At 48.9% G+C, this 25,584-nt stretch overlaps 8 protein-coding genes across 8 annotated transcripts; 2 read left to right on the forward strand and 6 right to left on the reverse strand.

The window, feature by feature from the left end:
- Positions 1-2,760: 2,760 nt before the first annotated feature.
- LTR64_000430 (uncharacterized protein) lies at positions 2,761-4,831 on the forward strand (the record flags this gene model as incomplete). The annotated part of the gene is made up of 3 exons (XM_064894815.1): positions 2,761-2,767; positions 2,823-3,502; positions 3,590-4,831. The coding sequence occupies 3 exons, from the start codon at positions 2,761-2,763 to the stop codon at positions 4,829-4,831; spliced, it is 1,929 nt and encodes a 642-aa protein (XP_064757502.1).
- Positions 4,832-5,406: 575 nt separating this feature from the next.
- On the reverse strand, positions 5,407-8,147 carry LTR64_000431 (uncharacterized protein; the record flags this gene model as incomplete). Its single annotated transcript, XM_064894816.1, has 3 exons — positions 5,407-5,469; positions 5,518-8,037; positions 8,094-8,147. The coding sequence occupies 3 exons, from the start codon at positions 8,145-8,147 to the stop codon at positions 5,407-5,409; spliced, it is 2,637 nt and encodes an 878-aa protein (XP_064757503.1).
- A 776-nt stretch (positions 8,148-8,923) lies between these two features.
- On the reverse strand, positions 8,924-10,123 carry BET4 (Rab geranylgeranyltransferase; the record flags this gene model as incomplete). Its single annotated transcript, XM_064894817.1, has 2 exons — positions 8,924-9,303; positions 9,349-10,123. 2 exons carry the CDS (start codon positions 10,121-10,123, stop codon positions 8,924-8,926), a joined length of 1,155 nt encoding a protein of 384 aa, XP_064757504.1.
- A 3,159-nt stretch (positions 10,124-13,282) lies between these two features.
- LTR64_000433 (uncharacterized protein) lies at positions 13,283-14,718 on the forward strand (the record flags this gene model as incomplete). Its single annotated transcript, XM_064894818.1, has 3 exons — positions 13,283-13,540; positions 13,598-13,927; positions 14,143-14,718. The coding sequence occupies 3 exons, from the start codon at positions 13,283-13,285 to the stop codon at positions 14,716-14,718; spliced, it is 1,164 nt and encodes a 387-aa protein (XP_064757505.1).
- A 220-nt stretch (positions 14,719-14,938) lies between these two features.
- CAT2 (Carnitine O-acetyltransferase mitochondrial) lies at positions 14,939-16,878 on the reverse strand (the record flags this gene model as incomplete). Its single annotated transcript, XM_064894819.1, has 3 exons — positions 14,939-15,068; positions 15,122-16,775; positions 16,824-16,878. The coding sequence occupies 3 exons, from the start codon at positions 16,876-16,878 to the stop codon at positions 14,939-14,941; spliced, it is 1,839 nt and encodes a 612-aa protein (XP_064757506.1).
- Positions 16,879-18,363: 1,485 nt separating this feature from the next.
- On the reverse strand, positions 18,364-21,489 carry PMS1 (ATP-binding mismatch repair protein; the record flags this gene model as incomplete). Its single annotated transcript, XM_064894820.1, has 2 exons — positions 18,364-21,068; positions 21,096-21,489. 2 exons carry the CDS (start codon positions 21,487-21,489, stop codon positions 18,364-18,366), a joined length of 3,099 nt encoding a protein of 1,032 aa, XP_064757507.1.
- A 474-nt stretch (positions 21,490-21,963) lies between these two features.
- On the reverse strand, positions 21,964-22,783 carry LTR64_000436 (uncharacterized protein; the record flags this gene model as incomplete). The annotated part of the gene is made up of 2 exons (XM_064894821.1): positions 21,964-22,465; positions 22,509-22,783. The coding sequence occupies 2 exons, from the start codon at positions 22,781-22,783 to the stop codon at positions 21,964-21,966; spliced, it is 777 nt and encodes a 258-aa protein (XP_064757508.1).
- A 1,342-nt stretch (positions 22,784-24,125) lies between these two features.
- Positions 24,126-25,461, reverse strand: LTR64_000437 (uncharacterized protein; the record flags this gene model as incomplete). The annotated part of the gene is made up of 2 exons (XM_064894822.1): positions 24,126-25,226; positions 25,273-25,461. 2 exons carry the CDS (start codon positions 25,459-25,461, stop codon positions 24,126-24,128), a joined length of 1,290 nt encoding a protein of 429 aa, XP_064757509.1.
- Positions 25,462-25,584: the final 123 nt, after the last annotated feature.

A 25,584-nucleotide genomic window follows, 5' to 3' on the forward strand; every position in this document is an offset into this window, starting at 1 on the left:
TCCAATTTCGTGATCACTACCGATGTCTGACATGTCGGCATACGGATCTGCGTTGTGTGAGAGTACAGCCAGAGGCTTCGGTAGTTTCTTTATCTCTCCACTCAATCGCTGATTGTTGCCAATGTATAGGTGCACTCTTTTCATCCAAGGACCTTCTTTATCTCCGGAGCCTTCATCATAGAGCGGGAACTCGAGGTGCCCAATGCGTACACCATCGATACCGGCTGCATTTGCGAAAGGTGCATGTATAGAACCCTGGATTTCAATGATGGCTAGACCAGCTGGAGTCTGGAGGAGTTCGGGCAGAGAATTTGAAATGCTGCCAGCATTTTCAGTAGGGCCATTGATCTTCACTGAGGGCATCTCAATACAGCAGGCTATTGGATGTTGTAGATCCGCTTCGGGAAGCTTCTAAGGTCGACGTGATCGATTATCACAATACTGCTCTTAGTTATGGTTGGCACGTGTGGTGGTCGTGGTACGACTCCCATGTGTGTAGAGTGTGGCCGTTCCAAAGACTAAGTCTGACTTCAACAGCGGCATTCTTCCAGATATTCTGTGTCGCATGCTTTGTGAGCGATACTATTCAAACTTCGACTTTAACGACCATCGAGCCATCACAACAAGATCTCAACCCTGTCGTGGCCGCAATCGAAATTATACAGAATGGAAGTGCTCGCATGGAGGACTCCTTACAGATGTTGCTGAGCACTACTTAGCTCAGTTATGGGCTGATCATCGAAGGACGACTTAGCAGCAAACCCCTTACTCTGTCTTCGAAGATATCTCAGTTGTCCAACCGTTGCGACTAGATATAGTCCAAGTACCTCTTGTTCGAGCGTCGAACCTCTCAAGTCGCTGCTGGACTATTTGCCAAAGCACAGTTTGCTTCTTGTAACAGACTTCGCCACAGAGTTCTTAATGATTATACAGTGACCAATTATGACAAATACAAGGATACAAATTTAATGCAGTTTGCTGACAGCCTTGTGGGTTATGAGATTGACCGCCAAATCGCTTTTCATAACGCTCGATGTTGCTATTCGTTTCGTTTCGTTTCGTCAACTGAGGGGGAACTTTCGAGATGTCCATGAAGATGTGCCTCTTTTGACCTCTCAAGGCTATCAACTGTGATGGTTACAATGCCTATGGCCATCTCTTGCTTGTACCAAGTTATCAACTGAGCAGCAGATTCCGGACTGGATGTAACTCACAACTAATAAACACAACACTGAGCGCCTCGGCGTGCTATCCGCAGCAATGACAAACGGCGATGCGTGTCTGGTTGCGATGCTTATGAGGCACGCAGCGCGAGGGCACCGAGTGCAGCATGGACGTTTCAAGACGCTTATCACGGTTCGAGATCTAACTTGTAACAGCGCAAACGGGCGAATGACTATATCACTATATGAACACGACGTGGCGCCGTTTGGTTGGCGATATGGACACTCTCAACCGCCTACTCAAGTTTAACACACAGCAGAGAAATCCTCAATTCGGAAACAGCGTATGTCCAGTGTCGACCACAGTCGAGCAAAGATTGAAAGGTTATTGTCGAGATATCTTAAGAACGAAAGATGGCTAATCACCGAAACACATCGTCCTCAGCTACTACTACATCTTCCTCAGCAAGCAACTCTACGCCAGGTCTTGCAGCTTGGAGTTCCTCCAAAGTATACAAATCGTTTGACAAACAGGTCCTTGAGGACTACGAGCGACTGGCGCGACTGCAGCGGGCAGATAATTCCGTGGCTCGAAACTCTCCTCTCTTCCCGCCAACATATCATGAATATCTGCGCCACCGCGAAGCCCGCATCAGAGACGAGAAAGAAGAGCTTGAAGCTGCGATCCGCTCACGAAAAAGAATGGCAAAAGCACGACGACAGAACCCAGCTGTTGCCAGAGTCGTGCCAACATTTGGTGGCTGGATGGAATGGGCCAAGAATCCCATGTCTGCAAATGGTTGTCTGTTAGCGCATTGGGAGCAAGCTAGCCGAGAAGCCATGAGGGCTGAACAAGAGTCGGTTGGATCAGATTCATTCCAGGCACGAGGACGATTCTTGCTTGGTGATGCATTGCTGGGAGAGTTGTGATCTATTCACTGTCGAAGGAAATCTTTTCTAGGATTGACGAGATCTGAGATTGTGTATTCACAAGCACCAACGTGGGATCTACGAGTTGGAGGAATCAGAAATATGTCGACTTGAGAGTACAACAATTTGGCTACACCGTTTTCTGACTACACAGCAGCATGAAGCTAGACGCAGAACAACATGTGAAGTGGCACGGAACCACCTCTTTTGAAAACAACGTTGACTGAACAGCTCTTCATGTTGGAACCTTCATAGACACATGGTCTTGAATTACCAAATTCGCCTTTTTGTTCTGAACTCATGGTATCCAATAAAATGAAAGTCCGTAGGTACTTTTGTGAACAGAACGTGGCACAGGCAAATCCCAACGTTCCACAAGAGTCGGCTTTCCCTTACTGGTAAAGCGTGACGTCGGGTAAGCCCGTACAGACATTTTGCGGGGAAAAACTCGAAGTCATTCTTCCTTTAGAAACCTCGGCAACCTAAGTACCCGACCGCGTAGGCAAGGGTGTCTAGCATCGTGTTAGGCTTGGTCTGACAGCATCCCGTCTCATCGCTTTTCGAAATGAGTGCTTCTGAGAAGATTCAGTGCGAAGACACTGTTTGGTCCGCGCATTGTGCTAGCTACAACAATACAGCCATAACCTGAAGCTGAAAAGTCACAGCCATGGCACGTGAGTATTTCCAACTCGAGTCAATGGAGATCTGATACTGACAAGCTGTTCATAGTCACAACAGCAGCCGCTGGACTGGCTGCAGCTACACTAGGAGCCATGTATGCAGATGCAAAATTCCTCATACGCCATGATCTTACATCTGGATCGCTAGCAAACCTCTCCACAGCAGCAGTGAAATTCACCGAAGAGCGTGTGAAGGACAATCGCATGCTTGTATACCACAACTTTGAGTACTGGGCACAGCATACACCAAACAGCATCTTCCTCATTTTCGAGGATCGAACCTATACCTACAAGCAGTTCTTCCAGCAGATAGGCAGGGTAGGGAATTGGCTCTTACAAGAACTCGATATTCAGAAGCATGAGATCGTAGCAATAGATGGTGGAAACACGCCAGAATATCTCATGCTCTGGTTTGGTCTCGAAAGTATAGGCGCTTGCCCAGCCTTCATTAATTGCAATCTCACCAAAGACCCATTGGTCCACAGTGTCAAAATATGTGAATCACGATACCTGATAGCTGAAGAGGACGTGCGGTCCTTGGTTGAGCCATGTCGGACGCAACTAGAGGCTAATGGGATCCAAATAGCCTATTACAACGAAACTTTTCTTCAATCACTTACTTATGGGACAGCCACTCCAGCCGATCGCCGCTCAGGTATTCTGCCAACAGATACATCTGGCCTCATCTATACCTCTGGAACGACAGGTTTGCCCAAGGGCACAGTCATGGCAAGTATCTCTCAAATTCGTATTGGTTTACATAAAGAATCGTCTATGAGTTTGGCCGATACGATTTTCTGAGCTAACATTTGGCAGTTGCGTGGTCGCGAGCTCAACGTTGGCCGTGGCACATCTCTGTACCTAGGTCTGGGTCAAAAATCCAAAACCAGAAAAGATAGAGGTCCAGACAGGATGTACACTTGCCTACCCCTTTACCACGGCGCAGCTCATGGCCTATGCCTCACTCCCTCAATCCACGCCGGCACGACCGTCGTCCTCAGCCGCAAATTCTCGCACTCAAAACTCTGGCCAGAAGTCCATGCCTCAGGATCGAACATCCTCCAATACGTCGGCGAGCTCTGCCGCTACCTCGTCAACGCACCACCTCGTCCTGACAAACTCGACAGAACCCACCAAGTCACCATGGCCTGGGGCAATGGCATGCGCCCCGACGTCTGGGAACCCTTCCGCCAACGCTTCAACATCCCCATCATCAACGAGCTCTACGCCGCAACCGACGGCCTAGGCGGCAGCTTCAACTACAACGCCGGCCCCTTCGGCGTCAACGCCATCGGCAAACGTGGCCTAATCTGGCACCTCGCCAACCACAAGAACGAAAAACGCATAAAAATGGACGTTGACACCGAAGAAATCACACGCGATCCCACCACAGGCTTCGCCATTGAATGCGCGCCCGGCGAACCAGGACAAGTCGTCCACCGCCTCGTCGACCAAAGCACAAAAGACTACATCTTCAAAGGCTACTACAACAACAAAGAAGCTAGCGAAAAGCGCTGGATCTACAACCTCTTCGAAAAGGGAGACATGTGGTTCAAGAGCGGCGACATGCAGCGCCAAGACCCTGATGGCGCAGTCTACTTCGTCGACCGCCTAGGCGACACATTCCGCTGGAAGAGCGAAAACGTCAGCACGAATGAAGTCGCCGATGTCTTTGGACAGTATCCTTCGATCGCGGAGACGAACGTAGTAGGCGTACAGATCCCGCATGCTGACGGACGTTGTGGACTTGCTGCGATTGTGCTGGCGGAAGGTGTGACGGAGGAGAATATGAATTGGAGGGGATTGGCGGCTCATGCCGTGGGATCGTTGCCGCGGTATGCGGTGCCGATATTTGTGAGGGTGATGAAGCAGTTGGATTATACGGGGACTTTTAAGATTCAGAAGGGGAAGTTGAAGCAGCAGGGTGTTGATATGGGGAAACTGGAGGCTGCTGGTGAGAAGGATAATGTTTATTGGTTGCCGCCGAATGGGAATGCTTATGTACCGTTTAGACGGAAGGAGTGGGAGGAGCTGAAGGCTGGGAGAGTGAAGTTATAGATGACCTGCAAGACCGGCCTGCTATATTTGATATGTAATTCTCGAAGTGAAGACAAGTATCTGTAACTGCGAGCACCGTGGCTATGAAGTCCTGCCTTGATGAGTCTGAAAGCATAGATCCATGTGTTTATTAAAGGTATCTCTTGTAGTGAAGGACATCAGTCAACCATTGATTGCTCTTCCATGAGTCCTCGTCTATAGGATGCGAGAGCTTGTCATAAGCTCCTTCCCTACTACTCAACAACCGTTCCTTTATCCCGTATTGTGGCGATACCTCTTATGCTGTCTTTCGCTAAAACATGCATCTGAATCCAAATCTCCCCTTTCGCCGTAGTAATGCCTGAGAGACTATCGTCTTACCGCACGCCTACCCACCAAACCATGTCATACCGTGCTTCGCTATGCTGTGCATGATTGGGTATTCCGTAACGTCGTTCATTAGTATTGAGTACTGCCGCTAAAAGACAGCTATTGTTTTACATCAGTAGTGTTTACTCGACATGATACGTCTAGCCAAAGGACAACGTGAATCGAGTATCGTGAGAGTAGTCGTCAAGGTATGAGAATCTGAAAGCTCATTCTATGGCCTTCCTCAGGTCTGTCCATCGTTGTCTGAGAGTTTCGTGTTCGCCGTTGAGCTATTACCGTGTCAGTACATAGATGTGCCTTGTTTGCAGCAGACTTACCTCAGCATATTTCATCTTCATCTCAACAAGCTCTTTCTCCATTTCGGCCATCTGCTCTTCCATGTGCCGATTCTCATTCTGGACCTCGATGTTGCGTTGCATGACCTTTTCAGTGCCTTCTCGCATTGCTTCTTCAACCTTGGACGCTTCACTTTCAGCGACCTTTCGGAGCTCTTCAACTTGACCTTTGAGACTCTCGTTCTCGTCAATCAGGTCCTGGTTTTGCACCTTGAGTTTGACCAGCTCATTAGCAATTTCAATATGTTCGAAATCCGACTTCTCGGCTCGTTGTTCCAGAGAGCGTATTTGGGCTGCTTTGGTGGCTGTGTCGGTCCTGAGGTTTTCGAGCTCTGTTTCTCGTGCCTTCTCGGCTCGCGTCTTTTCTTCCCATTCCGTGGTGTATCTCATTAACATTTCGGGAGTCAGCTGGACAGAGCATGCATCTTTCACTAGCAGGTCTGCACGATATATGTCGTTCTCTGATCCTCCAGAACTGCCGAAGAATCCAGATTCCAGGATTGATTTAGAGTTGGGTGTTGTGTCAATATATGGCTCGAAAATTCTCTCTTTCAGTTGATTTGTTAGTGCCTGCATGTCGTTCATCGCCAGCAAGCTGTCGACGTTCTTCTGCATCAGGGCCATGCCTAACTTCAGAATTGCTCCTTCTAAGCCTTCGCAAAGGATCAAATCGAAGACCCTCATAACCAGCTGTAATGGAAGCCTGTAGGCGAATAGTGTGAGAAACCACTGAGTCGCATACAATTTCGGCGAAACACCTCTGCGATGTAGATGACAGTAAAGTGCTGGCTCCAAATCCTCGAGTAGTCTCTCAAATTGGTACAAGTGCAGATGTAGTCCTGGCATGTCTTGTATGAAAAGTTCTCTTAGCTGATATTTGTTCATCAGTCTCACCAGTAGACAGAATGCTTCCTCCTCGGGCATGTTGAACAGCATAGGCATGATAACAAAATTCATACCTTGTGGGTAGCCCACTCCTTCGTCAAACAAGGCATACGCTTTGCACACATTGAAAAGGCCGTCTTGAAATCCAGCTGCGGCTGCGTATTTGGAGTAACTTGTCCTCGAGCCCATGTCTCTACGGATCATCTTTTCGAGTTTGAAAAGAGCTGCCGAGTCTTCCTTGGCCCGCTTGGCTCGGTCTGTGGCAGCTTGTGCTTGTGCTTTTGCGTCCTGAATAGGGTCGTTGCGTTCGGTCGATGGTGAGGGTGAATGTACAATGTTCGTGCTGGTGGCGGGAGTAGATTGCTCAGACCTAATTGATGATAGCGATGAGACGGTAGAGTCCTTCTCTTTCGTATCTGGCTGCGGAGGGGGTGAGGCGGCACGCGGCAGCTCGTCTTTCGTGCCACGCAATTTCAACTCATAATAAACTGATTCCAGCTCTTCATTCTTACTGCTTGCAAGCACCTGCCAGATAACGCCCCGAATAGTCGCAGGAATGCCACTAGCTATCGCTGCGGTTAGTTCTTCGGGGCTGGTTCGTGCGACCACCTGCGGACCTTCATTCACGACTGTCTGCCAGAAGTCCCAATCAATAGGAGCAGCCGAATCGACGGCGGCCACAGAGAAGCCGGAGACAGTGCCGGGAGCTAGACTCTGATCGATAGTGGGAGCTGGACTAGAGGACATCGGTAGTGATGGGGACTTCAGAGGAGCCACGTTCCCATCATCCGTTGCTCCTGGACTTGCGATGCCGACTGTCAAGCTAGTCGTACGCCCGATGAGGCCAGCGACTGCACCTCCAGCGGCTTGCTCGTCGTTGTCAAGTGCTGCCATACCGACCTCCTCTCGTAATCGCAATAATTTGAACCTTTCCTTCAAAGAATTTCTTGCGGGTCTTCCTCCATTTTGCTCCGAGCTTTCATCAATCGCTCTCAGCGTGAGATCTTGGTTACTACCCAAAGTGGATACTGAAGCAGTTGTTCCTCTTCTCGAATCTGGTAGAGGTCTCGAAGGAAGGGTGGGAGATTTGGGTGCGTTTCCGCTAGTAGCTCGAGTCAGCCAACCGAATGTGGTTCGCTTTGGGAGGTCTTTTGGAGGAGGTTGAGGAGAGGGCGAGCGATCTGTAGTGGTTTTCGCCGGACCACCCCATGGCACGGAGGGTAAAGAGGCTGAGAAGTTCGCGAACCTGGAAGGCCGTGGTGGAGGTTTCATCGGTTGTTCCTTCGCTAGTATATCCTTCTGACCCTGGTCTATAGACTGAGCCCTGGACTTGACAGATTGTGGTTCTGCCACAGACGATTGCCTTCTCTTGCCTGAAGCAATTGATACCTGAGATTCTGTTCTCGGACGTGCTATAGGTGCCGCAGTCGCGACCTGGACACTACTGGCTGTCTCGACTACAGCGTCTTCAGCACTCAAATCTGACATCGTAGTCTCTCCACTCTTCGGCCGGTCGTGACCAGTGTTTATGTCTGACGATACCGAGGGGTCCTCGGGCACATTTGACTGATCGGCAGGTGCTTGAGTATGCTCGTTTCGATCCTGAGCATCTTCGAACTAGAACCATATCAGCACTCGAGGGAACTTAACCCAACCAGCAACAAAGTACATACATCTTCTCCCTCAGAATGGTCAGCACTCTTGCTAGCAGACATTGGTTCTGCCATTGTGCCTGCGTCCAACCCAACCCTCCTACTATCGCAATGTCTGCTATTTTATTGTCACACCATACAATGTCTTGTTCGTCGTGGCTGAATATAGGTTCTTTGACCTGCTTGAGGCTGTTTTTGGTGGGCTTGTTTGGTCTATTGACACAGTTGGAGAAATGTATCAACAGATCCGAGATAACAGAGTAGGACACGATCGGGATCGGCAGGCGAAGATGATAGACACGAGAATGCTAGAGAAGGTCTCGATCGCTGATCCCTTTCTCGCACAACAGCAAGTAGATTCGATATAATGTGTTTGAAGGAGAGTCGTGTGCACAAAGACTCACAACTGTGTTCCAGCTTTCGTTGTCACCATCCACTGGAGTTAACTGCGTGCCCCGACGGGACAAATTCATAAGGGTCGGAGAAGGCTTGCAGGGCTTGCAGCTTAGCACCAACCTTAGCTAAATCCAAGCAAGCGTGATCGACCTGGAGCTTTGCAGCCAACGACTTGCGAAGATGGGCTCCAGTTTCCCCTTTTCAGCCACAATTCATGGCCAGCCTGCGCAAATCATCGTCATAAACCCTCCTGAAACATACATATCCAGGCGTGCCCTGCTCTGTAACCCCTGAAGTCAACCCAGGATTACATATTGTCTCAGATCGTGTACTGATGCTGTCAAGTTGAAAGACTATGCTTTCGAGGAGCTGTCTGCTACTTCGAAACACATCAACAGCCACACCAAGGCCCACAGTATTACGAACAAACACACCGCTACCACGTTACACATTCATTATGGCAAGTCCTTCAGCAGCCTCTGCTCTGTGTCTATCCATCTGCCACGACGAAGGGGATCAAGCTGCTTCAACTTGTCCAACCATACCTTGATGTTCGTCCTCATCTTTTCCGACAACCCATTTACTAGTTTCGCTTCGATCAGGGCGCATTCAATCAATGCCTGGTACACCCATTTACTATCCTCAGCATCCTCTATCAAGTCCTCGATGAATTCCTGTTCAGCTTTGACGTAGGTGAGTCGACTCTCGTTCGATAATTCGGGCATCATGGACGCTCCTGCTGTATCTGGATCGAACGTCGACAATAGGTGTTGATGGTAAAACCACAAAGATTGATCATAAGGATCAAAGAGGGCTTTGTGAATAAGCTTAATTTCTGCCAGTATGTAAGCACGAACTGGGTCATGGTGAAATGTCCTACCTTCATCTAGCATCTCCTGTCTCTCTTGTGTAGAAGCTCTTTCTTCGTCTAGAATACAGAGGATCAACCTGCTACGATTGTGCCACGCCGAAAAATTGGATAGGTTCTGTCCGATCATCTTTGTTGTATAGTCGTATTCGTCCCTGGCCATACTCTTTCCGTTGAGAGCTCTATCTTCAAGGTTTTCAACCACTATCCTTCGATAGCCCCAGCCATGGAAATTGCGACTGTCCCTACCGAGCATCTTGCTCACCAGCTTCAGCTCGTCCTCCCACAATGAGCGTGCTCGATCTGCTGGCAAGTACTTCGAAGCTTGTTGTAGAAGCCATACTCTATGATTCCAGATCCAGTAGCACTTTGGATATTGTAATAGAAGTGGAAATATGAACTGTAGGTCAAGGTTGATAATGTCCAAGGCCTGAGAATATTTGTTGTCTTCGGAGAGCTGCCCTTGATCGGCTTGACGGTTGATATTATTGAACTCGTTGTTGAAAATCCGTCGTCGGACATTCCAGATTGTGTAGTACTCTGGATTCTTCCTTAGCAGGGTCGACGTCTTCTGCAGCAAAGCTGGTGAAAAATCTTTCTCATCAACCTTTGCAACAATCAGATTCCACTTCGCAATTGAGCCTGATACATACACCTTTCTGTATATTTGCCACCAAACTTTGGTACTCTCCGATGTCGCGAAGTTCTCTTTGCCTTGCATCTGCTGTGCGTTGCTCACGCGTCGCGCTCCGAGGAATACCGTGCTATGCCAGACGTTATCACACATTCACAGCTTGAGTTCTGATGCACTCACACTTGCCATCTCGACCTTCCAAACGTGCTACGTACTTGCAAAATTTTTGATTGCGACTTCAGGTGATTCAGCCTGAAATTGCTTCTCAGGAAGGTAGGTCACAGACTTAGAATGGAAAGAAGCAGGAGCAATCGAGTCAGGCGGAGGAACACTTGTTGTTCACTATCTTCCACAATGCATAGCTGACAATCAGCATCTTATCTCATAGCTTTCACTTCATTTGTTAGGCGGAGCTCCGGTAGCTTTTGCTTTGCTCATATGACTATAGTCTCGACACGACCAGAGCTTTCAGACTGAAGCTTGTGACAACATGTCAGCTCGAGAGCTGCCGGACCGTCACATTCCTCTGAGAACGCCAGTCAAAGAAGCCAACTGTGTCTTCAGAACAAGTCTTTCTCCAGAATCACTGAGCCCACGAGAGAGATACAGCAGAGAGCGCGACACCGGAATTGATCCACTTTACGCTCCCACAAAACGTCGCCACAAAGCCAGGCAACAGGTCACTGCGAATGGCAATGGCATGCTAGTTCCTCATCATGTTCCCTCCTTTGTTCACACGGCAGACAACAACCCTTCTCCATTTCCTCACCAAGCCGGCAGAAACGTACGATATGTTAGTATAGGCAGTGCCTGGGCTGTTGGTGGCCGTATGGCAGCTATACCAACTCAATTGCCGGGCATTGATACTGGAACTGGCGAGACCTTGGCCAGTGGAACGACCGCTCCCATGATTGACGCAGCCTTTACAGAACGTGTAACAACCGATGTCAAGAGCAAAGCACACGAAGCTCGTCTTGCACTAGCCCTAGACATTGAACAGACTCATCGGATTCTACCAATCAGTCCACCTACCTCGCCACGGTCGGACACTTCTTAGAGAGAAAGACGAGCTAGCTTTGACTGGAAGAATAGTCCTTGGCGTCAAGAGCATGCTTCACAAAGTCGAAAACGAGCAACAAGCCAGCTGATAGACAAGCCCGAGAAAGCAGTACCTTCTGTCGCTTTTCGAGTTCTTGATGCTCCACGCCTGAAGGATGACTTCTACTGCTCGGTTTTGGCATACTGCTACACATGCAGGACTTTGGCAGTCGCTCTTACGCACAGAGTTTACCTATGGACCGAGCAGAATGGTGTGAAATACCCTCCGCTAGCCCCAGTCAGAGCCACCAACTACGTTAGTGCATTGGCGTTCTCCTCACATGTCGGAGGCAAAGCCATATTAGCTGTAGCTCGAAGCAGTGGTCATGTTACATTATGGAGTTTATTCGAGCAGAAAGCTCGCTTTGAATTATCCCTTCCATGGGCTGCTTGCTCCTTGGCCTGGAGACCTATCCTCAGCCAACGACGAGTACCAGAGCAGCCTGGTCTGGTATGGTGCGAAGATCTACTTGTAGGAGATGACTGTGGTTGTCTGTACTACTATGCCGTGTACTGGCCCGATTTTGGAGCTGGCTATATGATGTTAATCACAAAGTTGGATGCTCATTCACAAAACATATGTGGATTGGCTTGGTCACCAGATGGCAAGACCTTCGTCAGCGGTGGCAATGATAATACCGCACTCCTTTTCATGACCGACGAAGTCGGTTCAGAGCTTGAAGGGAATGCGATTATGGACAACAATGTCCACCATGAAGGAGCTAACAGCAGAGAGCTCGACGTCCTTGCTAAAGGTTATCTGACGCCTCCTCAGTCTCCTCAGCGACGTGTAAGCTCAGGTAGTACTTCATACATCGTCGATCAGCACAGTAGGCTTGAGCTTTTCGGCATGTCGGACCCGACAATCACAGCCTTAGACATCTTGACACCGCCTGACAGTACTCAACGAGACGAAGATAGAGGCAGGCCCACAGAGAGGGTTTCGAGAAATTTGCGCACCACCGACTCAAGCTTCTCGCCTGCAGTAAAATCGAGAATTTCACACAATCTCGACAACAGGCTTGCAAATCCCGGTATCCCTGGTCGTTCCATGCTACACAGAAAAGCTCTCTATCACTCAGCAGCTGTAAAGGCAATCGCTTACGCCCCATGGCAGCCTACACTACTTGCAACTAGTGGTGGCAGTAATGATCGGCAGATTCACTTTCATCACACCGAGTCTGGTTCGACATTAGCTGTCATCAACGTCTTTGCACAGGTCACAAGTCTATCCTGGAGCCATACTAGGCGGGAGATTGTCGCAACGTTTGGCTACGCCCAACCAGAGCATGATGTCAGGATTGCCGTTTTTGCTTGGCCAAGTTGTGATTGTGTGGTTAGCATACCTTGGGAGCGTAAGGCAAACGGAGAGATTGGAAGAGCTCTTTGGGCTATCCCGTACCCTGGAGGTCCAAATGACGCTGCACCAGAGGTCAAAGAGGACGAAGAGGACGAAGATGGTGGGGGTTTCCAGGCTTAGCAGGCACTTCAAGCTCGTGAGGCGACTACAATACCGGAAGCTGGCCAGCTTGCAACCACGTCAGCAGTATCTACGGAAGAGAGAAGTAATTTGTGGCCTCAACGATCAGCTGATACTACTAAGCCACGTCGAAGGTCAAAATCAATTGCTGCTGGACGAGGTGAAGGTGAAACCTGGGCAAGCCGTACTGAAGAAGAGGGAAGTCTCATCATTGCATGCTGTGATCAAACTGTAAAGTTCTTCGAGATTTGGGCTGGCAAAAGCAAGGGTCGCAGTAATGGCATTGGATCAAAGGCAGGTGTTCTTGGAGGGAGTAAAGTGCTCGAGGGGTGGTGCCAGGGCGTGAATATTGATGAGGTTGAAGAGACGGAAAGCATTCGTTGAGAAAACAGGATTGGATCTCGTTCGCTCCTATATCATCAGACTGGACACGACGACTTATTCTTAAGTGAAAATACTTGAAATCTAGATATCATTTCGATATTTATATAGAATGTTCCTTGTATAGATAGGCATGTCACGCTTGCAAGGCTCGTTCCAGGCCGACTTTTTGGCGATCAAGAGTGAGGAGGAAGAGCTTGCATTTTTAATGGCCGCACGAAGCAGTGTATCGAAATGATAGATCACGGCCAATCACACGGTTCGGTTTGCCGAGTTTGCATCACAATTTCCATGACCGTGATCGCAACAACCTGAAGCTACTACATCCACCACCTAAAACGAAACATAGCATCATGGTGTCGCACAGGACTCTCGTGCGCCCCGTCAGCGAGATCGCGTATAGAATCAGACCTCAAATCTCGAAGCCGCAGCTTGCTCTGATCACACAGAGGCGTTTTGCAAGCGATGAGCAAAAGACATCACCACTACCAGACGGTGAACATGGCGCGAACGAGAGCCAACTTCCACATGTGACCGAGGAGCAAGCAGCAATGGACAAATCCATGGGCAACACACCACCTGATATCTCTCAAGGCACACCAGTCCAAGAGGTATGCTCCCAAATTCATAGCTACTATAAAGAGGGACCAATACTGATATATTTCCAGATGCTCTCACGCGATAAAGACGCACAAAAGAACGCACCCCAAGTCCTCAAGCAAGAGATGAAGGACGGCCAACAGAAACGATCATACAGTACCAGCGCTCGACGACCCGCAGCAGAACTCCAAACCACCCAACAGCCGGAATCTCAAATCATCGCCAACGGCATGATTCGAGGCATGGATTACCCTGATGCCGGGCCTGGTCACAAGTTTCCTCTACCGGAAATTAACAGTATTTCCAGACTGGACCACTTGAAAAGAAGATACGACCCGGTCGTTGAGCAGGTCACAAAGAGTTTGATGAAGGATGGGAAGCTCAGTGTTGCGCAGAAGGTGGGTGAATAGTTCAAGCTCCAATCAAAACGAAAAGCACATGTCGAAAAAAGCCGTGAAAAGCAATGGCACTAAAAAGCAGTACATAGCAAGAAAGAAAACGGAGCACAGCACATTTCCTTGACCCTCCTCAGCCAAACTGCTTCTCTGTCCCCCCTCCCATTTCACACTAGTCTTTCCTGGAAATTACCAAAGCTAACCCTGCTTCTCCGTAGAACATGTCCGAAATCCTCACCTTCCTCCAAACCGCGCCCGCGCCGCAACCCAATCCAGCCTTCCCTCAACGAACCCTCCAACTAAGCGACACAGGCTCAACCCAACGCCTCCAACCCACTCACCCAACCCAAGGCTACCGTCCCGCTCCCTCCCCTCTCGCACCCCCCTCCTCCGTCAACGACACAACCGGCCTCTCCCCAACCCGTATTCCCCGCTCCGCTCTCCCCCTCCACCCCGTCGAATACCTTACCACCCTCATCGACTCTGTCTCCCCTCTCGTCAAGATCCGACAACAGAAAGGTCTCGCGGGCGGTGGACAGAGTTTGCCGATTCCTGTACCGCTAGGTGTCAGGCAGAGACGCAGGACGGCGATACAGTGGATTTTGAATGCGGCGGATGGGAGGAGAGAGATCCGGTTGAGCGAGAGGGTAGCGAAGGAGTTGTTGAGGGTGGCGGATGGGACGAGTAGTGTTTGGGAGAGGAGGGCGATGGTACATAGGTTGGGTGTGGCGAGTAGGAGTAATGTTACTAATATGATGAGGAGGAAGAGGGGGGCGAGGACGCCTGTTGTGTAGATGGGTAGATTGAAGAGAGGGTGGTGAAGAAGTGAAACTGAGTGTGTATAAATATGCAGAATATTAGTCGCTGAATGTCAAGGACTGTCACGAAGCGGATAGGGTGTGCAGAACCCGGGAGACACGAGGCAATGGTTTCCAAAAATTCTATCATGCTATTGTATAGTATTCTGGCACAAATTGGATTCAACTTCGAACAACCTTATCTTCTTCGTGTAATTTACAGTTTGCTTGACTTGCTGGTATCCAAGCTAGGAAGGAGAACGTCCCTGATATCACCAGCAGCCTCGTTCAGGTAGTGCGACATTCTCTCCGATCCGAGGTGTTTCGAGACTACGTTAAATTGGATGCTGTGATGTTTTGTTAGCTAGTCGTCCAATATCCATGGTGTAAGAGAGCTTACCTATTCTCGTTGATCATATATGCAATACCCCAGCCACCGTCGATGACTTGACTCCAACCGTAACCGTTGAAGTACTCTGAACTCAGTTGCGAGCTAGAGATGAACCACGAGGACGAGTATGTGTAAGCAGGATCCTTGTATAGATCTGGGACTTCCTCGCCGTCCTTAAGGCATTTCTTCAAGCCAAACAAGTGTCGATCAACACCATAGCCGTCAGAAGCAAGCTGTGTATACTTGACATGTGCTTCCACGGCTTTTCTGAACATTTGCTCACACTCCTCACGGCCGATTTCGGGGTTTGCCATAGCATCACAAAACGCTACAGATTCGTTGGAGACTGTTCGCGTGGTCTCTGTTCGTCCCAATTGATACTTCCTCGTCGCTGCTGACTCATAAGTAGGTCTGTTCTTGCCATACATCTTGTGGTAAGCGAGCTGGATGATCATCTGCACATAGGCATCAGGACTGCACTTGAACTTCTTTATCATACCCTTTCCATAGCCCTGGTATGCCTGGACTCGGAGTTCATGAGCAGCAATGACGGTTCCGAACTGCTGCTGGGCCGATGAAACGTCCTTGATGACTTGATCATCGAGATCGAACTTGACGGTCGTGGGATCAGGTATTGTGCTGCGGATGGTTGGATTATTGAAGTCTAGTTTTTCGTTGACAATGAGAGCGTTCACAGTGTCGCACAATCGATGAGTGGGTGTGCCGTCCATCATTGAATGCTCACCCATGAAACCCGCCGTACCGTTGTCGTTCACAATGAACTGCACCGGCTTGTCGTACCATCTGTTTGCGCCATCTCCATGCCAATATGCACGGGCTCGTTCCTCGAGTGTTACTGGGTTAGCAGCATCGAGACATATTACGAATGAGGCGGCTTCTATCTCCTTCAAAGCAGCAGCATTGTTCGAAGAGGCATTGAGTAGGTTAGCACGAGCCTTGGCACCTTGATCTCGAGGCAAAGAGGTCAAGCTACCAATGGGAGGGGAGGTTTGTGCTGCTTTGTATACTTTGGTGAACTGTTGTTCGAGTTCGGAGGTGTTGAGTACTTTGCCATCGACGTGTGTCGGTATCTTCCAGAATTGGTTGTGTCGTATAGCTATTATGTGTTGATTCTCGGCAGGTGGATACTGAATTGGGTAGTCGGCAGGTTCGGCAGCTACTCTGGAGGTATTGAACATGTAGATGTAACTGGACATGGCCATTGGCTTCTTACGCATATATTCGGGCTCAAGTGTGCCTGATACCACCTCTTTTTGAAATTCGAGCGCACCAGTGACTATAGCCGCAGCTCGTTTTGCAGGGTTTCGGCGCTTTCGATCGTCACGGAAAGAGTAGAAGTAGGATACGTATGGCACGATAGGGTCCTTGTAGGCTAGGTAGGCAGCTTCGTTCCACCAGTCTGCTATCCAGTTCTTCACTTCTGGCTTTTCGGCTTTCTCGACTAAGCGGTCCTGTAACGATGCTGCTTGTTGTTCGAACTTGGCGACTGCATCTTCTGAAGCAGCATACTCTTCCTTGGATAACAGAGGGTGTATCGATTTGAGGTATCTTTGACACGTTTCGGCAAGAGTTGGAACTGGCAGTCGAGGCAAGGAGTCCTCAAAACGCAGCATCTTGCCCTTGGAGTGGTCTTCCTTGTATGCTGTAACAACCTTAGCACAGTCTTCGAGTCAACACAGCAGCTTCTTACCCTCTTCCGACTTAAAGGACTTGCCAGTAAACTTTCTTTTCTGCATGGGAGCCATTTTGAGAAGCTACCTGCGATTAGTTCTACATCAACGATTCACATTCGATGCCATACCTGTGATGTCCTTGGTGTTCTTGAAGCTCGACTCAAACCTGACAGTGAGGTAGAAGTTGGCCTGAGTAGCGACAACATTACACCCGCAATGGTAGGAAGCTGAAGCTGGAAACGCGAGAGTTTTGACTAACGTCACCAAGCACAGAATCTTGTGTGAAGTGACTGGATGGGCTGAGCCGCGGTTGCGGTAGTCGCACTGAAAGCCGTTGATGGCTGCAGAGCTGGCCTTCGCAGCGCAAATGGGCTTACTAGTCCCCGAGCTTGGTAAAGACTCAAGTTGACTCGAACTGGACAGAGCTCACCGCGATGTTCCGTTAATCTTTCCGGGCGTGCGGCATGCATGCACAAATGTCTTTGAGCCGAGGTAGGCACAAATCTGGACACTGCAGCCCGAACTTCAACCTACAGAACGCGAGCAGACCCTGGCAGGGCGGTTATCAGTCAAGTGAGAACCTCGTTCTACTTTCTCTTTTTGGCGACAGGTGTTATCTCAGGCCAGTAACCTCATCACCATAGGGACATGGAAGGCCTGTAGCTCAGAGTGGAAGGTATGACGACGTTCACGCTTGACGAGCAACCGCCCTGCCAGGGCGTGGGGCTATTATTCGGGATGCACAACTTGAACTTGAGGTGCTCATCTTTGGAGTACCAAAAACAAAGATCTTTGCACCTCTTTCTATAACGCTCTCAATGAAGATAGAGCATACCTGTTGAGCAGTCATCGTCCAGCTGGCGCACATGGTCCGACAGTGAAGGCAAAGGCATGTAAGTCCTGCAATCGTGCTAAAGGTTTACAGACATCTCGACGCAACAATGCGACCAACAAAGTGATTCACCGCTTCGATTCATCTTTCCGAATACGACTAGTGAGTAAAGTTCTTTCGACATATGCGCAGTGAGACTTTCAATGTTGGTACAATGCTTGTCAACCCACATTCATGCTGTACCTCGGTCTGTGGTAAGCCTCACATTGTCTTGAGCATATACGAGAGCATCTCTGAAGATAGACAAGGCGATGTCGGCGTCGTGTTTGTTCAGTATGAGTAGCGGCAGGACACGAATGACATTGCCACTCACCGCACCTATTGGGCGATGGCCGAGCCTGCTCTTTCTCAAAGCGAAGCTGTGCTCAGACGAATAGAGCAGGCACTTTCTTTTGGTAGAACCCAGCATTGCAGTCCGAGGGCTTCGGATTTGGATGTGGTGACGACTCACGGGAAGCATTATTTCCTGAATTGTTCTCGGGAGTAGCTGAAGCTTCGCTTCTTGAGTCCCAGTTTCTGGACGAAGTCTAGTCAGCCATCAAAAGCGTCGCAAATGGTCTTTTACCACTCCTCGAGTTTAGCGATAATCATCACATTCAAGCATATATGTCGATAAGAAAAATGTACAGATACATATTATATGCACGCTGTGTACTCTATCTCAGTTATGCAAGATATCTCTGCCACATCAACGCATCGGACGTACGTCTTGCAGACTCCTCCGCCTCATCAACAAGTCCATCTCCTTCCTCCCACATCCTCCCATCCAGATCATTCAAGCTGATCAAATGCCGCATTGTCGGCCGACCATGAGGACAGTTCCACGGCTTATCAATCCTCCCCATATGCTCAAGCACCGCCCTCATCTGCCTCATCGACAACGTCTTCCCAATCATGATACTAGACCTACAAGCTCGCATTGCAAACATCTTGCGCACCTTGCTGGGTCGGGGCACGTACCGCGAATCTGCTGTGATATGGCTCTCGGAAAGCAAATGAATAAGCTCTTCGAGGTCCTTGGTGTTGAACGTGACTTCTTTGCTCAACGGCAAACTGAGCAATTGACATCTCCGTCCGACCTGCGAGTCGCCTGATGTATCTGTCTCGATGATGAACCCGTTCTGTTGCAGGGCTGCACTATTCTCTAGCACGATCTCTTCCTCGACTGCGGTTAGGTCTAGTGTAACTGGATGCACTAACCTCTGATTACTGACTACTGTCTCTGCTTGTAGTCTCTCGAAATTGTATTTCTCGTCGGAAGCGTGTTGGTCGATGATGAATAGCTCGTCCTTTTTCTGCCTTGCTGCGTTGTCGTGCGTGTGGGCGTTTTTGTGGCGGAGGGCGATGATGAAGCCTAGGTTGAATTGACCTGCGACGTGCATTTTGGCGAAGTCGGACTTGGAGATGGTGAGGGAGAGACGTTCTTCGTCTCCTACGTTATGGTGCTCGTCGTTAGAGGCAATCCAAGGTAAACTTTTTCTGGCGCGAGTTTCGTTGCTCAGTACTATCGCTTGCTTTCTTAATTCGTCGATGTCTGTATCCAATGTTGCAACCAAATTTGTGGTCATGTCCTTGGAGCTTCCTTTGAATGCTTGAGCTGCTCGCCTGTGTTGTTCCTTGCTGTTAACATAACTTGTACTTTCTGCTAGGCGTATCAATTCCGCAACTCGATATTCCTCTTGTGTTCTGCCAGCATTCTCTTCGATGTTCTTCGTCCTTTCTTGAGCGACTGATTGTGACTCAGTAGGGTGTACATTGGCAGTGTTTCTGTTCAGCGGAGTGGACGAGGATCTATCGAGCGTTGTACCCACGGATTCGTACCTGTTTTCGACAGGGTCTCTCTCGTCAGATTTGTCTCCATCCTCTAATTCTGTGTTCTCATCCTGCAGGTCGAGTATTGTGCCTCCAACTGCATCTTCATTATCGTCTTTAAAGCTTGGGTTGAATTTGCGCAGGCTTTGCGAGAATTGTGACAAAGGTTTGCTCACTATAGTGTCGTCTCTGCTGGTAGGTGAGTGGACATTGGATTTTGGAGTGCCTACCATTCTGGTTATGACTCTATCACCAATCGTGATGGTGGCAAGCTCAGGGGACGTTCGCCTTGGGCGCATCCTGTCGAACGCATTCCGTACAACGCCAACGTCCTGGATGCGCTCTTCCTGGAGTGTTCCAGTACGTGATGGAATCATGCTGTGTTCCGGATTTTTAGCTTGTTGCGACAGTATCCTGGCATTGAAGTCACGAACATGAACATCGGCTACACTTTCTTCTTCTTCTTCTTCCTCTTCGTCTGTGGCTTCAGCTGTAAGTCTGGATACATTAAGCTCTCGAACATCATCATACTCATCGACACCATTCAATACTAGTCGTTGCTCCCTTAATGGCTTTGCAATCCTTTCAGCCTGCTTCTCCTGGGCCTGCTGAGCCTTCGCCGGATTAGGGGCTTTTCTCATCCGTGGTTCCTCTTCCCTTGTGCTCGTAATACCCTGAAAATGTGTTCTCAGCAGACTTCCGGGGCTAGCCCCGACGTCTTCCAGGGCCTGGTCTCCCCACCGGACATCTTCAGGACCTCGAGCTACACCGTCGGGCTCGAGAGACATAGTTGAAGTTCTTGAAAAAGATGGAATGCTAGCATCTTCATCCTTAGAGGAAGCCCTCGATACTGTCAATTGACGAAAGGAAGGCAGCTTTATGTTTTGAAGCTGAGATTGTGGTACAGTATGCTCGATGTCATCAAATTTCTTGGTAAGTTCTTCTTTGAGTCGATCCGTAAGTGCAGAGGCGTTATGCAAGAAAATAGTCCTTTTGTCAGGCGAAACATTCACATCGTAACTATTCGTGTCCATACGGAAATCTGCACATATGAACGGTGACTGCGACACGTTGTAGGATTTGTAGGTTTCGTTGATTGCTTTGCCAAACTGAGGCAGACCGCACGGTCTACCATTTACGAAGAACATCTGACGATCTGGTGTCTGTCGTCCTTCGCCAAAGACAGGTTTCGAAATATGGCCAATGACATTGACCTTCGTTCCAGAGCCAACATGGCTGCCGGGCTGCACTGCAGTTGGTGGAAGATCGAGCTCAAGGTCAAGTTCGACAAGTTGCGACAACATTTTGGCGCTATAGATATTCGCAATGTTCTCTCGGATTGTCGCGTTTCCCTTCGTCGAGAAAACAACCGAACTATGACCTTTAGACATGGCATTTTTTATCGTGAATTTGACCTTAGTTGAGATGCAAGCGTAAGCTTGCAGCAGACCCACGACTTTGCCATATTCTCTCTTGATGTTCTTGCTCAATTCTTTCTGCCGCACAGGAAGCCTTGAGAAGAGATTCTCCACTGACACCGTAGTACCTTTCTGTGCAGCTGTGAATGTAGTAGATTTCAGCTTACCGGAGACCTCGAATTCGAGTCTATTTCCTTTCGGCACTTCATGAGCTTCTGCAGTTACTACCGTCAACGTAGACAGGGCAGACAAGGACGAAAGCGCCTCTCCCCGGAAGCCAAAGGTATTCAGCTGCGATAAGTCATCAAAAGTTGATAGTTTAGATGTATAATGTTTTAGTGCAAGTCCTTCGTAGTTCGCTTCGGCAATTCCAATACCATTGTCCTGGACCTCAATAGCGTCTAAACCATAGTTCTTGAGGCGCACTTCGATCGAACTTGCTTCAGCATCGAGCGCATTTTCGACTAATTCCTTCACAACAGAGCACAAATCAACGATGACCTGGCCAGACTGGATCTGGTGCACAGATTTCGCCTCGATGGGCTTGATGATTGCAGTCATAGTGTCCCATGGCTGCTGTATGACGATGTGATCTAAATTGATCGAGAGTCTATGAAGCCGCAAGTTGAGATCATAGTTAACTATCAGCATTCGAGAAGTTGAACACGAAGGCACGCGTTAACGAGGCGTGGGAGGACTTGCCAAGGCGCGACGTGCCTAACTCTGGTAGGTTAGTACCATAGCTGGGGAGTCTTTGCTACATCGGTTGACCTGAGCATTCTATCTTTATCAGAAACATTTCTATATAGTTCCTAATAACGACATTGCTCAAGAATCTCAATTGAGACTCTACAAAGACACTATGGAAGATCTTGACACATTACGATCCTCGCTCCCGAATCCTTAAGTTGAAGTCCTATTGAGAAGTAATGTGATAGTCTCCCTTTGAAGCGTGTATTGCTCTCATCTCGGAGAGTTCATCATGCGACTCCCATCAATGCCATGTCCGTTTCTTTAGTGCTCAAGTAAGGAGAGCTAAACAACAAAGACTGGGAGCTCGGTAAGTGCTTGAGCCCAGTTCCAGTACGTCTGGTTCGACCATACTTTCTGCAAGAATCGAAGCGCTACGGGTAAATTAGCGAAGCCATTACGCTTGTAATGATTTAGCAAGACACCCTCCAAGAATTGACGTTGATCAGGCTCAGGCGCCTCAGCAGCAACCAGGAAAATCGTCCAGGGCACCATATACAGCCCAGGTGAGTCTGGAGGTAGGCGCTTCAAAGTGTTGATGAATTCTGTCACCAAATCGATGCGCGAAGGACTTCCCGGATTAGCTAAAGCACGGGAAACGTATATGTTACATGCTTGCTCGTTCAAGGCATAGATGATCGACCAAGCGTTCTCGAAGTGAGGATAAAGTTGACAATTGACACTAATGTCCTCCCATCCGTCACTTGTATAGGGCTTGGCAACCGATTGACTTAATCTTCTGACTCCCTGCCCGGGACCAAGGAGCGGCGATACATATCCTCGATACCTATAGCGTCAGTTGTAGTTCCTTTTCGATACTGAGAACATACTTGCGGATTTGACGGATTATAAAAGTCCCAAGCTCGCCGTGTAAGATGCCTTCTTCTCCATTTAGACTATGTAGGCAGGTCTCGATAAGACCAAAAATAGTACGAAAGTCGGATGAGCCGCTGACCACAGCTGAAACTAAGAGCACAAGTAGTGACAGCAATATTGATTGTTGTCCAAATATATCTTGAGAATTTAGGTCCTGTCTTTTCCGCAAATTACGAATCGCCTTGTGGTAAATAACAATTGGCTCAAGAGCCTGATCACTAACATTCATGGCGAAGTGAAATGCTGCGGTGGATAGGACGGTGTCTTCCACCAGTTCATCTTGCTGTGCGATAGGGACAACAAGGTAGCGCCACTTGTTGCGGTGATCATCCACTGCGACCATTTTCGTAGCAATAGTCTCAGAGACTGATGGATTAGCATGACTCAAACTTTAGGTGCCGAGCTTACAGTAATTGAGTAAATACTGTTTCCATGGTTGTCTAGAACTAAGTGCAAGATCACCGGGAATTGTAACTCTTATGTCCGCATGGTATTGCAAAGATTGATTCATGGCATGGACATCATTGTCAAGTAATTCGTCATCATGGACAATTGCTGTGGCAGGCTCGAGGATTTCGCTGCACGTGGCGATTGGATGACCCGAATCTCTGACAAGAAGCTCAACGTCTGTGGTTGATTCGTGACCATCAATCAGATTAACGGCCCCGTCCGATCCTGAGTATAAGTGATTGTGGTTCGATGGCTGACTGTAGCTAGGTCCATGCGTCAGCGTGGGCTTTTTGCTCACCTGAACGTCCGTGCTGAATCGATACCGCACGCCGTAGCCACTGCATCTAATACCTTTATTAGTACATTTGGAGCAGGCAGGTCGCGAATTGTCGCAATGTATACGGCGTTGCGAGCACTCGTAGCAGCCTGAGATGGTTGATTAGAAACGTATGATGATCCCGCGTCACTGGGCGAGCTTGCCTCTAGTTTTAGGCACATACGATCGCTTGTTAGAGGTCATATCAGTAGGAAAATGTATCGGAATTCAAGCACACAATTCATTGTAACGCAGTCCTTGCTTGAAGCAAGTTGTGCTAGAGCACATATCAAGGATTAGAGATCAATGACGGCGAAGTTCAGCAGACACAACGGCGTTGCTATCTCAGGTCTTGGCAGTCGGCTGCTTTTACCGTAGTAACCACAATCGAGGCTTCCTGCCCACCTTCCTGAAAGTCATTCAACTTGAGCCTGTCTCCATTTACCTCTATGCGGTAAACTTTTCCATACTAGCTTGAGTGTGATAGGTTCTTGAGTTACGACGTGAAGATTGCAAAGATTGGATGTAGGGGTGCAGAACACCGATATCCAGCCATGAGAGCTCCTCCACCATTGGCCTGCTTTATAACGGTCAATTGACGCCCTCGGATATCGAAAACGAAGGTCAGGACCATTGAGACTGGCTAATATGAGGGGAAAACAACTATGACCTGCCACAATTACAGGGTTACCACGCACCACAGCTTCTGCACTGGTTAAACTCTGCTGTTGGAATACTTCTATGAATGCCAACTGCGAACTCTTGAGTAAAGTGCGAGTCTCCAATGGCGTTTCGCGCTGCACTGCTATTTTTGTTCAGCACTCTCAAGCCCGAGGTAAGTCGCGACAGGCTGGCCTAATACGTCCATGCGCGGCTCAATTCCCAGACCCGCTGTAGTTGGGGCTGTGATTCGACCTTCATGAACGTTAAACGCTCCATCAGCTGTCTTGTAGCTGACCATGTCACGACTTTCGAGAACACAGCGTAGGTAGCGCTCCGGAACGGTCTGAGCAAGGTGCACAATAGCTGCAAAAGCGATGTCTGAGCCGGTGGTGTCCTGGACACTGAAAGTGTAACCTGCGGCCACACAGATGTCCCGCTGGCGACGACCCTTGGTCAAGCCACCATTCTTCGAGATCTTGAAGCCTATTCCATCTGCAGCGTCATCAGCAATAAGCTGCAATATGGATGCGTCGCTTATTGCAAGTTCATCGAAGATAATGGGCACGTCTGTTCTGCGTCGTAGGGAGATGCACTCCCGCCATGTTGGACAAGGTGCTTCCAAAACGAAATCTAACCCTTTAGGCAGCAACCTCAACATGCGTAATGCGGTCTCAACGGTAAGGCCGCCATTAGCATCGACAATGAAGAACTCTTCGGGTCGCTGATCAGCAAGGCTTGCGGCGATGCGAAGCGCGTCTCTTACAGGCTCTCCCTCGATCTTAACAGAATGTCCTAAATATCCACGGCTTCGGTGCTCCGCGACACGCCTACGCATGTCTTCTGGCTCTCCCACATAAATCGAGGAAATTACCGGCATTCTGAGATTGGTACGACCACCAAGAAGCTCGCATACTGGCATGTCTGCGGATTTGCCGAAAATGTCCCAGCAAGCAACATCCAGTGCTGTCTTAGCATGTTCATGACCGATCAGCGCGGCGTCCATAGCATCGTTGATGCGATCAACTCTTCGAGGGTCTAATCCTATCAGCTTCGGTGCGATTTCAGCAATACCTGCACGAACACCAAGAGCGTGAGACGCCACATATGTCGAACCAAACGGAGTGCTTTCTCCCCAGCCTTCCAATCCATTTTGAGTAGTTATACGAACGATCGTGGCATCAAAAGTTGTGTATTCACGACCGCCAGAGAGACGATAGACTCCTCCTTTGTATGGCAAGGTGACCTGGAAAACGTCTATACGAGAGATCTTTAGTTCAAGCATTTCTTACCCGAAGCTGTTTGAAGAACAGAACATCGATTCGAAGAAGTAAGAAGTTGTATTGATTCGAGTTATGGCCATATAGGCTATTACAGCGAACACCTATCGCTTCCGCAATATTGCGGCTCTGTGTGCTATGGACCGCAATCGAGACCACCTCAACGATAAACGTAATTACAGCAAATGAGAATCCATGCATACCGATATGTTCACTCGAGAGCTTCTCGATGGTATCATGCTCATGATGGAGATCAGCCAATAGGATCTTGATCTCACAACTCCTGCCGCATTGGGCCTACTGTTCGCCATACAATATCCACTT

Source organism: Lithohypha guttulata (genome assembly GCF_036872675.1).
Source record: "Lithohypha guttulata strain CCFEE 5908 chromosome Unknown scaffold_1, whole genome shotgun sequence".
Classification (NCBI taxonomy): Eukaryota; Fungi; Ascomycota; class Eurotiomycetes; order Chaetothyriales; family Trichomeriaceae; genus Lithohypha; species Lithohypha guttulata.